Source organism: Rhea americana, unplaced genomic scaffold, assembly GCF_003343005.1.
Source record: "Rhea americana isolate MKP2758 unplaced genomic scaffold, rheAme1 scaffold_23, whole genome shotgun sequence".
Classification (NCBI taxonomy): Eukaryota; Metazoa; Chordata; class Aves; order Rheiformes; family Rheidae; genus Rhea; species Rhea americana.
Genome location: NW_028186346.1, coordinates 3,842,792 through 3,858,778, shown reverse-complemented (window position 1 = coordinate 3,858,778; position 15,987 = coordinate 3,842,792). Strand labels below are relative to the sequence as shown.

Here is a 15,987-nt window from a genome sequence, read left to right as displayed (position 1 = left end):
AGCCATGTAACTTTTTCCTTCATTTGTACTAATTTTATTTGAAATATTCCACCGGTGGTGCTGTCACCTTTTTGAATCAAATGGCTAGCTAGAATTTATACCTAGTGAGAATGCTACTACTATCAGAAACTCCTCATGRAGTCTTGTGATATAAATGCAGAAAGAATTGAACAACAGGAGGCCAATTCCTTGCTCATAGCTCCCTTGATATTTCAGCTGTCATCTAAATCCAAATCATATTTCCAAGKCCTTTTCTCAAGCCACACACTTCCATACTTATTTAAGCTCTTTGGAATTTCTTTCTCTGTCTGCCACCTTTTTAAGCTGAGTTTTCTCTTACACATGTACCTGTTTGTTCTCATCTGTCAAAAACAGCACTTAGGAGGTGTACTCTCTCTCAGCCAGAGAGCTCAAACTTATGTGGCCTTGTATCTTTTTTTCCTTCTGGTGGAGGCTAACTATTACTTCAGTACTTGCTAACAGCTTTTTACAGTGTCCTCACAGGTCCTTTAAGCAAAACAATAACAAAATTAGTCCTGTCCATCAAAACCCTGGAATGATAAAGTTTTGTAGTTGGGGCTTCGTCCCATCTGCCTGCGAAGAGGGAATCAAATCATTGTAAGATTTGTCAGTATTTTGAGGGGGGAAAAGAACGGAGCTGGTTTCTTAACTTTTGTTTGCTTAAGGAATTTGCTTTTGAGCAGCTTGTGATTAGAGTCTTACCGGACTCCTGTGCTGTGAAATCTGTGCTTCTGGGTAGTACCTGGGATGGTTAGCTGGTTAGAGGAGCACTGTTTGAAGGTGTTGAGCCATGCTTTGGAAATATGATTTCTTCATTAATGTGTATTTTTTTATAAATATTTTTTTTGTATGCTCCTTACAGAAACATAGGCTTGCATTCCTTTCCTAGTCTCAAATTAAGCAATACGTTGTGTTTTTCTTTTGTTGCAGAATTTTCTGATACTTGATGAGGTTTCACACTTCAAGCCACAACTGCATAGTAGTAATGAGAATGTCATTCTTCACGTTCAGGATTTGACTTGCTATTGGGATAAGGTAAACCTATTTCTACTAAACATTAAGAGTATATTGATGGTGCAGGCATTTTAAGTTCATGTAGAAGTACATCTGTATATGTAGTGTGCTGATGTTTGGTATAGTGTGCTGATGTTTGATATGGTGTCTTTTATATATGAGGAACCTTTTAGTATGTTAAGCTTACTCTGTAGAACAGTATGGGAAACAGTATCAAGTGCATGTTAGAAGTAGCTATTTCTGAATATTAAGAGTAACTAACTGAAATATGTACATTACTATATGAAGATGTCTCTTTGTGTTATTTAATAGCACCACACTGTAGCTCAGATGCTGAATTTGTAATTAAAAGCAGGCAGTACATCAGTCCACTGGTCTAGAATCAATATTGTATTGTACTAAGAGTCTGAGCTGTAAGTATTTGTTACTCTATGTATTTTAATGGCAATTGTTCAACTACATACTGTCCTTTACTTGAAATGCATCAAAACCACCAAAATGACTAGAAAAGGGGACAATATACAGATGATAAATCTATTATGTATCCTTTTCTTTAAATGAGGCAAAGATTGACATTCTGTTTTAAAAATAGAATTGCTATGATAAGCAACAATTTGTGATGAATTACTGGAGATACTATGAGCTGTCACTATCCTTGCATAAAAGAAGCTATGAAGGTTTTAATCTTCCTGAGAAAACATGAGAAATATTGGAAGCTCTGAAAATGAATTTTGCATATGAATGTACAGCAAACGAGACACGAAATACTTCCCTTTATATACCTTCCTCCCCTGACACATGCTTCCCTTTATATACCTTCCTCCCCTGACACATGCTGTGCCCAAGGAGGATAGAGTATGAAGATATATGTGAGAATCTACCTAATAATACTACTGAGCATCAAAAGTAAATTGCTACTTTACATTAGTGTTTTGCTTTCTCAGAGTTATCTCTATGAAATAAGTTCTTTCTGAGACATTCAACACTTTTTTTTAAATTAATTGATATGAAATACTTAATGGTGAATACGTTCTAAGGCAAAATGGAATGTATCTCTTAATCTTTGATTTGTCACTGAACCAACATTGGTGCCAGTGTAACCATCTATAGGAAATGATTGCATTATCCATGTCCATAGAACATCATTTTTTTCATGAGAAGTTTACATTACATAAAACTGGCGAGCGTGATGGGAATTACTGGTTTCCTTCCTTATGCAGTTTTCATTTGGATATTTAACTGAAATGTACGTGGGTGAAGAATAGTTCTCCCAGAACTATAAGAGAAACTCAGAACACTTCTCTTACATTCTCCTGTAATGTTGCAAAATAATTTTATAGGTTCTTACTGAAAAGGTGATGAGTTCAGAGTGAGAGACTGAGAGAAAGAGAGGAGTTATGAAAGGAATAAAAAAATGTGTTATACTTTGTCATGTAGCCTGCTTAGCTTGCTTCCCGTGCTGGGTTTCTCATGACTGTCAGGGTCTCTGTTTAGCAAAAGTACAGGTGGATATCTTTTTTTWAAAAAAAATATTTTTAAACATTATGAGCCGAAACAGATACTAAAAAAATAACAAATCCAGAATCACTTTAAGTAAAAAAAGGATTATTAACCTGTCCTTAGGAAAACAACTTAACATGATTTAGTGCAGTTCATCAAAAGATAAACAAAACCAATTAATTTATGGTCACACTCATGTTTTACAAAGGCAAGTATTATCTGAGTCCCACAGGCTAGTTCAATACCCGCGTGAAACTAGGAATTCTTGGGTATGGATTCTTATCGACATGCCTTTAGTTTATGGAACAGCCTACCTTTTCGACTGAACAACTTTCAATTTAAAATTCAAGAATTTACACAGAAGCCAAACATATCCCATGTGATTTTAGTTACCTAGATGAGGAGTCTAAATAGTGTATTATTTTAATGCAGTGTATGATCTTTAAAACCCTTAGGTGGAATGAATTATTTCTCTCTCTTGGCTCAAGGATACAAGGTCTATACAAGCTCACCTGAAGGGTAGTAGTCTCTGAAAGGACCAGTCGTGTGTCCTTCTCTCCATGCACCCTACACCTATGTTCATTCCCTGGTGCTGGCATTGGTGCTTGTATGTATGACCCTGCAATGAACCAGCTAGTTAAAACAATAGAAACCGCATCACATCTGATGCAATTTGTTTTTTGACAGCTTACTTGCCTAACCTTGCAGATGGGTTTTTCAGGGAAGAAMAGGCAGCAGCACAAGGGAAATAAAAGGCAGGAATGGTAGATAGGGCATAGGGTTGCTGGGACATTTGGTGGTAATTAGCTGTAGAAATCAGTTGTGCTGWAACTTAAGTGCCTCAGTTTAGTGCCTAAAAATAGGTATGATGAATTCAGGACAAACAGTTTTTAATTATGAGGATTRCTGTTTTGAAAAAATACCATGTCCCTAAGGTGTTTGTGGCCATGCTTTTTGCTTGCATTATTACTTTCATACAGGATCTACAGTACCTTACAATCATTTGAATACTTTTTCTTTCCCTGTAATGTTTTAGACTTTTAAGCCATTATTTTGAAAACTTGGAAATTGATTTGCTCTTCTGTGAATACAAAAGCACAAGCTCAAAAGGTCTGAAAGAAGGAGTTGTGTGTCTGAGAGCTTATCTGTTTTTCCATATAGACTGATTGTTTTAATGAAAGGTGTTATTTCAGAAAATGCACTGACTGCCACAAACTGGTGCTGTTCTCTTGGCCTTAGTGCTGGTTGAGCTTGAGCACCTGGACTGGGTACTCTGGACTGAGAAATCAAATTCATGGTAGAAGGTGGGGGCGGGGGGGTCCAGAAAAATAAAAATGCCCTATTGCTGCCACCTTGTGGAAATTAGTAATAACTGTATAAGTGGATTTGTAGAGTCAAACACTGCAAAAGAGTGTGGATTCTTGCACTGAGATCCTGGCTTTGTGTAAGCTTGTTTTACCRAGTGGGAGCTCTGAAGGGAGGCTCCTTATTGAGCCAGGGATGCCTTGGTGCATCTCCTGGCATGAGCTTGTGTGAAGGCACGTGTGCATTTGCTGCGCTCTCCCTGCCCATCCCAGGTGTGAATGAATACGCCAGCCCCGTCTCTCCCAACTGGTTTGAAACAATTGGGCCTAAATTATTCCCTTTCCACAGTCCCCAAACTTGGTCACTTGGCATATTTATATGGATGCAGTCTGTATAAATATGGACTTTATATGGATGCAGTCCATATAAAGGTGCAGGAGATGCGTCTTCAGGCTCCTGAACATAAAAGGGTGGCTAGAGATTTTAAGCACTATGCAAGTTGTGCAGAGGTTCGCTAATTTTCCTTGGCTTTGCTCTTTTGCTGACGCTTAAGACTAGATTTCAGTTTGGCCCTTTAATAGAAATACTAACACTGTCAGGCCTTTTTTTTTTTTCTTAATGCTCATATTTTTGTGTTTGCATTTTATTGTAAATCATGCTTTGTGTGGCATAAGATGCATATAAAGGCAGATCCGGTTGCAAGAATGTTTTGTTTTAATGAGAGGGAGCTGAGTCAGGCCCTTAGGAATTAGTTYAGCACAGTTATTAAAGGCAGGAGCATCCTTTCTTTTCAAAAGAAATGGGCATTTTTGCAATTACGCCTTAATAGAAGAGGTACAAAATAAATAGAGGAAATAAGTACTTACCGGTAGTGTAACATAAAGCAGAGGCATACTGAAGAAGAAATGGCGAACGCACAGTTCTAGGTAGTGTATTTGCACACAAATAGCCCACGAGTCGTCTGTCAGAAGCTTTCGAGAATCTGAGTTGTATGAGGCAAAGTTGCATAAAACTGAACAGCATTTTTCTGTTTCCACTTTGAATGGATTTTTGATTAGAGCAAATGCAGGCCTGGCTTCCAGGGGCTCAGCGCGGTTGGTGCTCTGCCCAGCAAGGGCTCAGGCAGGGTCACGGCTTCTCCTTATGGCTGCGAGAGGACCAGCAGAAGCCAGCTGTTCTCAGGACTGCTGTCCTAGCTTCGTGGGTTTTGAGGAAGCTGCTGCTTCCACTGACTTTGCTGTTCTTCATTCCCTGAACATAATTTTAAACGTAACATTTTTGCGCTCGTAGTCAGGGATCAGTGTCTTCTGAGAGCATTTGAGAGTTACTGAACAGGCAAGTTGTATGCCTGAAAATATGGTGGGATTATGAATTGTTTATTTGTAGTGATTTATATGTATTGTTCTCTGTTTCTGAAGATTGTTTCGATGGTATGTATTTCATTACTGAGGAAACATAACTTTTTCTCAAATCCACAGAGTTTAGAAAGCCCAGCACTTCAGCAGCTTTCGTTTACTGTTAGACGAGGAGAATTACTGGCTGTGATTGGTCCAGTAGGAGCTGGAAAAGTAAGTCTTAATGTGTTAAACTACCTTGTGAGGTTTTTATAAGTCTGTTAAACACGACTAGAAAGTTGTAAATACATAGTCTCTTTCCTTGTATAATAATATGCTTTACATCAAGATAAGGGGCTTTCAGAAGGGCTGATGCCCTTCTTTAAGGGGGATGTATGGTTTGAAATTGAAAAATACTTTGTACTTTGCTTCTAGATGGCATGTAAAGATTACTAGTGTGTTTCTGTACTAGTATCAATATGTTATAGRCCATCATACCAATAAATATTACTCAATATCTGTGATGTCTTTAATGCAATCAAACTGCTTCTGAAAAAAATTGTCTAAGATACCAACAATTTATTGAAGTGCTACTATCAGGAGATTAAAGTTTGGATAGCAGCCAGCTTTTTTCAGAAAAGGAAACTTTCATCTATCTAGAAGGTTCATTTCTGAATGTGCAGTTAGGATGCAGGTAACTTCTGTCTCTTTTTCTGTCTTCAAGTTTTTGTTTTGTTTTGTTTTTCTCTCYCAAATCTTTTCCAGTCTTCACTCTTAAGTGCTGTGCTTGGTGAGCTGCCTAAAGACAAAGGATTGATAAATGTTTCTGGAAGAATTGCCTATGTTTCTCAACAACCCTGGGTGTTTTCTGGTACAGTAAGAAGTAATATACTATTTGACAAGGAATATGAGAAAGAAAAATAYGAAAAAGTTCTAAAAGCCTGTGCTCTTAAAAAGGTATGCTTTTCCCTTTGTGTGTTTTAATTTAGCCATCTTAGTTTAGTTTTTTGAGGACTTCTAGTACAKGTTGCAGTAAATAATATATGGAGTGAGTTATTAGTAATATGTAAAATAAATTCTGTCACTCAAACTTCTGTATGTGGAATTACTTGTGACATCCATGTATGAGCACATTCTTGTAATTCCTAATAATTTCACTAGAGGGAGATGTAGTTTCTGTGAAGCTTCAAGAAATTTAGAAAAAGCTTTCCAAATATTTAATTTCATAATGACTTTTAATGTTATTGATTGGTATTGTATTAGATATGTGTGTTTACTAGATGTAATGCTAGGTAAAAAATAAACATTCAGACTAACACTGTCACTCTCATTTTGTAAATATCCTTTATATGGCTTTATTTTTTTTGGAAATAAATTGCATGTGTAACATGTATGCATTGCTAACAGTTATCAAAAGAAGCTTACTGYTGTATATTGGAGAACTTGCTGAGCCCAAGAGTTCTATGAAAAAAACGTTTTTGAAAGGTCTATGTGTAAAGGAGTTTGTGAAATGAGATATAGAAGAGGATTAAGCCAGATTTGTGAAGAAACAGACATTTTGCTTGGCAGCTAAAAAGGCTTTATGCAGTATGTTATGATATTCCTGTCAGCAGCAACACAGGTGAAAAGCAGATGGTTACTATGATGAAAAATTTTTTGCARGGTTTTTAGACGTGGTAGACAGTTTTAGTATCTTCCCCTGATACTCAGTCATATGCTGTTGTCTAAACTTAAGGTCTTAGTGACTTAAAAAGACAAGCTACATAAAAAAAACCCAAAACACTTTGTATTTTATGGTAGATTTGCTCTCCTAGTTTTCTTTCAAATTTATTGTTTTTACAAAAGCTGTGAGTAAACTTTCTGAATATGCTACATAGCTCAATGTAGAACTTATGTATTTTGTAAAGAGAAAATACAGTAGTATGACATGGAAGACTATATAATTTAGTTCTCTTGTAGTCCARAGTCCCAATCTTGTGTAATGAATGGCGTGGATTGGATACACTATAGTAAGAATAAAACTGATGTAATTCTTAGGGACACTGGCAAATGGATAATAATATACTTTTTACTGGTAATACCTATTCAGTTTTATTTATTGTGACAGCTCATTATGTTATAGTAAAAGCAATGCAAAATTAATTTACTGTTGTATGTAGGGTGGTCTGAGTGATCRATGAATATTCCATATGACACTAAGAATAATAATGCACTTTCTTCTGGCAACAGCTGTAGAAAAAGTAACCTTTAAGATCTGACTTATTTTTAAGGTATTTTAATGACCTTTTGCTGAAGGTACAAATCCCTAAAGTATCTGTGGGTATTTCATCTTGTATAACACTTACTATTTTAATGTGAGATGATATCTTAATACTATTTGAATAAGGAAATGTTATGTTGAAGTAGATTTGTCAGTTTTTGTGGTTAAAATTATAAAGTTTTTAATTGCTGGATGTTCTTTATGTCCACAGGATATGGAATTATTAGCTAATGGTGACTTAACAGTAATAGGAGATCGTGGAGCTACGCTGAGTGGAGGACAGAAGGCTCGTGTAAATCTGGCCAGGCTAGTGTTTTTTGCTGCTTCTAACATTTGCAGGTTTAGAGAGGTTTTTGACAGGCATTAGTGACTAAAATAAGTGTAAGAATTTGTGGTACTGACTTCTGTTTAAACCTTGTAGAGCTGTGTATCAAGATGCAGACATCTATCTTTTGGATGATCCACTGAGTGCAGTAGATGCTGAAGTTGGGAGACACTTGTTTGAAAAGTATGTTACTGCTTTATTTTGATTTGAAATCATTTAATTTCATTTGTAATTCATTTGTTTTAATTTTATTATTATCTTCTGATTCCTTGCAGAAAGTGTTGAAAAAGCATTTTTTTGAGGAGATGGTTCTATTTACAAAACTTAACACATTCATCTTCTGCATTTGTTTTTTGTTTACTTTATGCATCCAGAAGATTTTTTTTTCCATGTGTACCTGTTATTTTATTTTCTTTTTAGAAACTCTGCAGAGCTCTGTTTTGAAGATACTATAAGGAGAATTATTCTTAAGGGAATATGTGCCTTTTTCTTGCTGGAAAAAATCAGATTTTGTACATCAGTATTGGATTTTATTAGTATTAGTACTTAGTAAAGAATAATGTGGAGTGGGATTTTAAATAACCTTATTTTGCTGCAGCTTTATTTGTGTAGTAATAAGCACTTACTCCAAGTGGCTAAGAAAAARGACAGAACTCACTTCTCTTAGATTCTTGAGTGATTTTTTTTCATTTCTGCTCTTGAATTCTTGAAATTTCTCTCAAATACATGAAACAGGGAACYGTGGTCTGCAGACTAGACTGTGGAGAACAGAAATAGTGAAAAAGAGAATATATAAGCCTACCATAAAGAGAGAGAGATTGGACCTTTCCCTATTTCTGAAGAAATAGGATAGTGTTCATTGAAAATCARGTTCCCTTTTCAATAAATTTCCTCTTGCGTCCCTCTCCCTCCCTCTCCCTTTCCTCTTCCTCTATCTCTCTCTCTCCTTTCAAACTGCTTGATTTACAGCACACAGAGTACAGGAATAACCCAGTTATTCTGGCCACTGTTTTAGCCTTATTTCTTCATAACTTGCTCATATCTCTATCAAAAAATATGATCTAGAATTTATTAGAAGTGGGAAGAAAAGCTTCCATTGATTGAACTTAGTGGGCTTTGGTTGAAGCCCTAAATGAGAGCATTTTCTTGAGCRCAGTTGCATCTTTTGTGAATTCCATTGTACAAATACACAAATTAATTTACTTTTACTGTTGTTCCCTCCCCCACCCCCAGCCAACCATAAAAACGTATCTTGGAGAAATGGTTGTAGAATTTGCACTGACTAAGGTGGCAATGCATGTTCTTTCCTCCATGTGAGGAAACTATCGATATCTAAATTGGAAAATTGTACATCCTGTTGATGTTTATAGTTTGAAATCTGGAGATCCCTCTAAGACCCCATCAAAATTATATTTTACTTTATTGATTTCTTAAAATGTCTACTGTTTGGTTCCATGGAGTAAGAGTGTTGTGATGCATAGGCATCTCTATGCAGGATCATTTTCACTTTCCATGACTGATACTTGGTGGTCATTACTTCTGTAKTTCATATATTTAATCAGTTTTGTTTAATGCCTCTTGAAACTACCAGGCTTAGCTGCTTTTTATAGTTTGTTTCTGTACAAGATTGCTCYACAGTTTCAGCTTCTGAATGTGCCTAAGTTCTGCAAGTGTACATGTCTGATCTGTCAACTTGTCTCTCCCTTAGTTATGCCTTGAGGCTTTTTCACAAAGGGGAAAATAGGAAAGTGCAGTAGTGTCTTGCAGGGGTGGTCAGACTGCCTCTTCAATTTATTCTGCTTTTTGTATGAGCTGTGATATTGGGAGTGTCTATATCCTGCCACAAAACTGGAAGGATAGTGGTATTTTTATGTGCAAAAACATTACRGAGCAGGAGATCATTGCTCTGCTAGCACAGTGAAGGTAGGGAGGAATAAGGAGATGATCTGAAAGCATTTGAAACTTGGAAAATCAGCTAAGGTTCTTTCTAACAATGTGTTTGCTTTGGTTTACCCCTTCCTCTCCAACTCTAGATCAGTTTGAGCTAAACAGATAAAAGTAGAAGGAAAACATTTCATGTGGAGAACAGGCTACATGGAGTCATAGTGGCAAAGAAACCTGAAAAAGGTCTGCTGTTCAAGATGTTAAGGAAGGAAGGTCTTTTCTTTAACAAATAAAGTTGTCTTCTGAATCCTCGATGGCAGCTGCAAAAGGTGTCGAGGAGTATGGAGTGTGTTATGTTCAGTAGCTGGCCTTTAATAACAAAGCTGGGCATGTTTTTTGATATATTCCGTTTCTGAATAGTACTAGAAATCTGAAGAAAAGAACGCTTAGGCAAGAATGACTTCTTAGAAAATCATGCTGAGGAATGTCTGAGACACCACTTCATACAAACTGCCCTTAAGAATCCAAACCGCAAGGCATAAAACAATGGATGAGATGGAAGAAATAGAGGATTATTTAATGAGAATCTGAAATGGGTAAAATATGTGAAATGGATATTGTTCTGTTCCCCTGCTCTTATTTTTTCTTTTAATCTTATATTCATGTTTAATTTCTGAGAAGTGTCTAATCTGTGCATTTCTGCCTAAAGATAGGCCTGCTGCTATGTAATACCTTGAAGCTGTGGTCTGTGGAGGGTTGGTTCGTTACTTTTGCTGCTTCTCTTCCTTCTGTTCAGTTACTGAAGTAAATATGGTTTAAAATACRTATTTTTCAAATGAGAAAGAATGTGAGTAGTACAGCTGCAGTGGAAAAATAGTTCACAATATCATTAATGTTGTTATGTCTCTTAAGAATTTTTCCGTAATACTCATAAATTCTGATATGGATGATGGAACAAAAAAATCTTGTTCTCCAACTGATTTATTTTTCCTAATCAGATTCCTTGGGGCCTAGTAAGGTATAAACTGGATATTTTTGTGTCATTTGTAGCCTCTTTTCTTGTGGTTTCTCTAACATTTAACAGTAGACAAGCTTCAGACCTTTCCCAGTGGAGAGCACAGGCAGAATTCTATCTTTTATGCGTTTATGTTTTATATAAATCTCTTTTCATTAACTTTTAGGGAAGGAGATATTTTGAGACCTCTGCTTTTTAAAATGAGGGACATACATGCAGATACTGTGGTCACAGAGATTGCATTTCCACAGATGACAAAGTTTGGAATAGCCTGTGGTGTTTTAAGAAAGTCATGCTTGGACCCCAAGAAACTGTCTGTTCTCGCTGTGGGTCTTTTTAACGTATTTCTATAGACTACATGGTTTCAGATCACCTTTGGAGAGAAACTCGGTTATATCCTATCAGTGATACTGACTTAGAAATGGTTGTTTTAAGAATGAGATTTTTATTCCAACAATGTATTGAGAAACACTTTAGGTGTTGTTTTTCCCTCAAAACTTCCCCAGAGACAGGAGCAGCATGCCAGTCCCAGGTGATGAGCAATGTGATTTCATTCTGTTCTTTCTCTGCACTCATGAAAGTAGACAGAATTGCAGGACAGATTGGGGTTCTTTCAAAATTGGACCTAATATTGTTACCATGTTTGGGAAAGGTACGTGCGAGTGGAACATCCCTACTATTCAACAGAATTCTACAAATCTTTGTCAGCTGAAAGCTGTTTTGAATGTATGGCTGTTTGCCTTTTCTCTCCCATTTTTTGCCTCTGGAATTATATAAAAGCTGCAGGACAAATCCCTGCATCTATCGCAGCACTAACTATGAAGTAATTGGATGTTAGCATCTATTCAGATGGAACATGTTGGCACTCAGAGGTGGCCTCAAGTGCGAACTCAAGGAATAACGTAATTGGACAACAGATCACTGGATACCCATAAATTGAGGCTGACCAGAGACTCACCTGGCAACTTGACCAGGTGTTCTGAAAGATAAAGCCTCTCTCTTGCCTTTTGAGATAACTGTGAGTTTCTTTGCGAGTGAGGGAAGGAGACAGGCAGATTTTGTAGCAGAGGTTTCCTTTGTAATTGCAGAAAAAGGTGAGGGAGGAATGAAGTGACTGCAGAGGAGAGAGAGGAATTCCATCGTGTGAAGTGCAGGGATAAGAGATCCTGAATTTCTTAATGCATGCTGACCGAAGTCTAAGAAGGGCATGAGAGGCAAGAACTACAGGAGGGAAAATGAGTAAAATATTTTTTTTAATTAGATGTACAGATCTGAATGTTTATTTTTTCTATTTTTGAATCATTTAATTTTTGGAACCCTTAGCAGTCTGTGCGCTTCCACTCTCATATCCCTCAAAGTGAGGCAGACTTGGAAATTTCCTGTAACGTTGGAGCTTTAAGGAAGAAGTGCTATTCTGGTGTTGTGATAATTAAAAGCAAGTGGAGTGCATCAGTTCTGTAAACCTAGCAGATAGAAGCTAGAAAGTCTTGTTTCTGTAGAGGGATTACAGACAGAATCCTTATGTCGGAGGAACCAAGCAAAAATAACCCTAGCATATACTTTATCAGTGCTATGTTTAAAGGCATACTACATACTTTGTCTGTGGATGGTGAGGGCACAGGGGAGCTACTGTGTACATTTAAGGATTTCCTCCTGCCCTCTTTTATGTAGGATCTCTAGAAATCAAGGGTTTTTCAAGGAATCAAGGATTCCCATTTTATGTGTCACGTCTGGTCCATGCTCTTCATGTCTGGTACCACTGCAGTGACTGCAGCCCAGTAAGTACTGAAATACTGGGCAAACTTGAATGCTATGTAGCATTTTTTTGCTACAGGATTACTCTTAAGGACTTCTTAGTTATACCTTTACATTTAGATGATGTTATGTTTATGTTAGGGAGTATGTTTAAAAGGTATGAATATATCATAGTAATGTTACTTATTTTTTAAAAAAAATTAAAAGCATAGATGTGACCACTGTGCATTCTGTGTTTTTATGAAACTAGTCTTTTACACTTTTTATCTCATCTTTTTTAAATCACACAATATGAAAGCAAAAAGCCACTTATAGAACTCTACTGTAGTTGCATTCTTTAGTGATGATAGTTGAAAACTATTACAAATACCAAAATATAAATGAACTCAAAAGGGCATTATGCAAATTAGTGTAGGAAAAGCTCATGAAGAGCTGTTTAAGTACAAAGATCTCAGGTTCAGGAAGCCTCTAACTTGCAGACTAAGGAAGCAAGAAAAGAATGCCAAAGGGAGCACAATTGTATTTTTGCTTGTACACTTTCTGTAGCCATTCACAGCAGTCTGGTGTCTGGACAGGACATGGGATTAGGTGGATCATTGTTTTGTCCAGAGTGATCATCCTATGGTGATCCTGTGTTATCCCAGTGAAGGCTGGGACTTGTCATGGGATAAAAATACATGTTTAGCATGATAAGCATAGGAATAGATACATCATAACAGACATGCAAATGCTTTTAGTATATCTTGAAAATACATGTATTTTGTTCTGAAATTTACTAAATTTCAAAATATAGCAAAACAGATGAGGGATTGTTCTCCCTGAAACCCTTAAATTTAAAAGGAAAGGAGAGGAAAGCAAAGGCAGTAAGCAAGTTAATATAATATAGGCTGTACACCTGTGAGCACTTCTGCATGTACTTTAACTTCATTTCAGTGGGTATTTCCATTGAAACCAATACAAGTATTGACTAAAGTTAATTTGTGCATGAACTTCCAAAAAGAGGAGGCAAAAAGGATGCTGAGGAAGAAAGTAGACTCATAAAAGAAAAAAATACTTTGCAGAGGTGAAAGAAAGCTGGTTCTTAGAGATAAAAGCTAAAAAAAAGATTAAAGAACAACTTGTCTCAAAGAAAAGAGAACTTGATTTGGAAGAAAGAGCAAATGAGGATTTGTATGCACTGAAGTGCCAAGTCTGTGACTGACTTTGCATGGAGAAAGCATTGTGCTGTTGTAGGCCCCCATCTGAGTAAGTGTCCTCTACCACTTGCCCTGCAGTATTAAAGCTCAAGCTAACTTTTGTACAGAAGCTTACTGTCAAAATACAATGGGTTTTAAAATGGATAATAGCATCCTAGTGCTTAGATTTGTTAATTTAATTTCTTTTTTTTGTCAGTTTGGAGGAGTGTGATTTCTGGAATTCTAGAGATACCTGCACTGAGTCTGATGTTACTCAGTGCCTTGGATGATGAATGAAGATCATTGATGCTATATTTGCAGGTGATACAAAACTGGGTAATGCTTCAGGCAATTCTGGAGACAGGACAGAAATTTAAAAAGTCTTGATTTTAATCATTTTGAATTAGTGGATGCAACACAGTAGGGTAAGTGCAAAGTGTTGACTCTGAGCGCACAAGGAGTAGGGATCAACTGTGTAACAGTTTTGTGGAAAAGGAAATGGGGATTATGACAGAGCCCAAATCCAGTACGAGTCAGCAATGTCATGCTGATGTGTCTTGCCAAGGAAGCTGCACTGGTATTTATACCAGTATTATTTACCTGCAGGACAGGTAAAGTAATCCCCCTATTATGTTTTGTACCTACAAGTCCTCAAAATAATAATGTATCCAGTTTTGGAATTTGCACTTCTAGGAAAATGTAGAGCAGCTGCAGAGTCCAGTGTAGCCTCTAAAAAATATTCAGCTGTGTAGGAGGGGAAAAAGAGAAGACTATTTCTCACTTACAAGAAAGAAATGAATTGGTATTTTGGGATTTTTGAGGGGACTAAAAAAAGAAGGCAGAAAGAGAAACTGAAGCCTTAATTTATTAAAGGGATGCTGCATGCGGAAATAACCTGGTCTCCTGTCTTTTGGAAAGTAGTAGACTTAAATTGCACCAAGAGACATAAAATTCAGAGACAAATTTTGTCATGCTAAAGGTATATTTTTTTTACCTGGAATACATTTTCAAGGGTGTTGAAAATTTCTGTCGAGCTTACAAACAAACAAGCAGAACARTGTCCTCCAATGTCTGCCAGGAGTGGCTTAAGTTTAAATTGATCCTACCTTGGGAAGAGGAGTAGACCTTTCATAGTCGCTGTGCCCTGTTTTCCTTGTGCTGAAAAGGCTAGAGAACCTTTGAGCTTTCCTGTCTGTGTCTCCTCTAACCGTATGTGCACACCTACATGTGTATGCCTGTGTATACTTAATAAATGTGCCAATGGCTGCTGCATTTTGTCCAATATTTTATCTTGCTGTCATATATTAGATATGCGCAGTCTAATGCACAGAGCAAGCTTTTCAAGAGAAGTGGAGGAGCCCAAATATTGATAAACTTTATAGGGTTTTAAATAGCAAGTAAAAAGATAGTGAGTGTACTCCATAGCAGAACTCTGAACACTTAGACCAGATTTATCCTACCTCCTGAGGCATATTTTCTATAGTTTCTCTGCATAATCAATGTGAAGGTGAGACACTGTCAGATGATGTTTCACCTAGAATCAGGCACCTTCAATAATGCTGTTTTTTCTTCAAACATGTAGAGTGATGTTTTTAGCTAGGTGACATGTACCTGAGGCTTAGGGAGCTAGACCAGGTAAGTTAATGCTTGTGGATTGTTTTAGGGTTTTTTTGTTTGTTTGTTTTTCTTCAAAGGCAATACCACATTTTTCACTCATTTGAATTCACTGTGCTTCTCTGAGTTTTGTGCCAGGCTTTTACCGTATTCTGTTATAGTGAGCCTTTCTTTGAACTCTGGCTTCAGTCTCCTGGGCAGCCAAGGCAGCATATAAACATGATGCCCACTGCATACAGCAATACAGAWGTTGTCAAGTGGGAGAGGGAATATTAAAAAATGTTTAGAGCATAAAGCTTAAATAGCTTGATGTGTTCAAACAGATATTAATATTTTGCTGTTTTTGCAAATCCTATGTTTCATCATGATACAGTATTTTAAATGGCAGAATTTTCTAGTGAGCTGTCTGAGCAGTGAGTTGTTTAACTCAGTAATAGACCTAAGTATACTCTTTGTCATGTTTTTACTCCCTGTGCTCATACCACTGAATTGTGACAACAATTTTTCTACTCACCTGTTATCAATGAACTATTGAGCTAGTTTCATCTTACCCAGATAGACATCAAATAGAGATTTTTTTTCTTGTTTGAGTGAGCTGATACACCTTAGCAATTCATGGTTTGAATTTGCTTTCCACAGAGGTCATTTTTTGCTTTCTGTCCTGATATCAAGATCATCTAGGGTATTGTGCTGACAGCCCTAATGGATCTAACTGATTTGCTCTTTTGCTGTGGTAATCCACTTTTTCTTTCTAATACAAACTTTAAAGTGCAGTGGGTTCACTG

The 15,987-nt window shown here is 36.8% G+C and overlaps 1 protein-coding gene across 1 annotated transcript in view; it reads left to right on the top strand.

Moving 5' to 3' along the window:
* ABCC4 (ATP binding cassette subfamily C member 4 (PEL blood group)) overlaps positions 1 to 15,987 on the top strand; it is a 153,707-nt gene that overhangs the window by 34,068 nt on the left and 103,652 nt on the right. Inside the window, exons 9-13 of the mRNA XM_085305956.1 lie at positions 952 to 1,056; positions 5,319 to 5,408; positions 5,940 to 6,131; positions 7,646 to 7,740; positions 7,856 to 7,942. Coding sequence (XP_085162082.1) covers positions 952 to 1,056; positions 5,319 to 5,408; positions 5,940 to 6,131; positions 7,646 to 7,740; positions 7,856 to 7,942 — 569 coding nt within the window. The remainder of the gene's footprint in view (positions 1 to 951; positions 1,057 to 5,318; positions 5,409 to 5,939; positions 6,132 to 7,645; positions 7,741 to 7,855; positions 7,943 to 15,987) is intronic.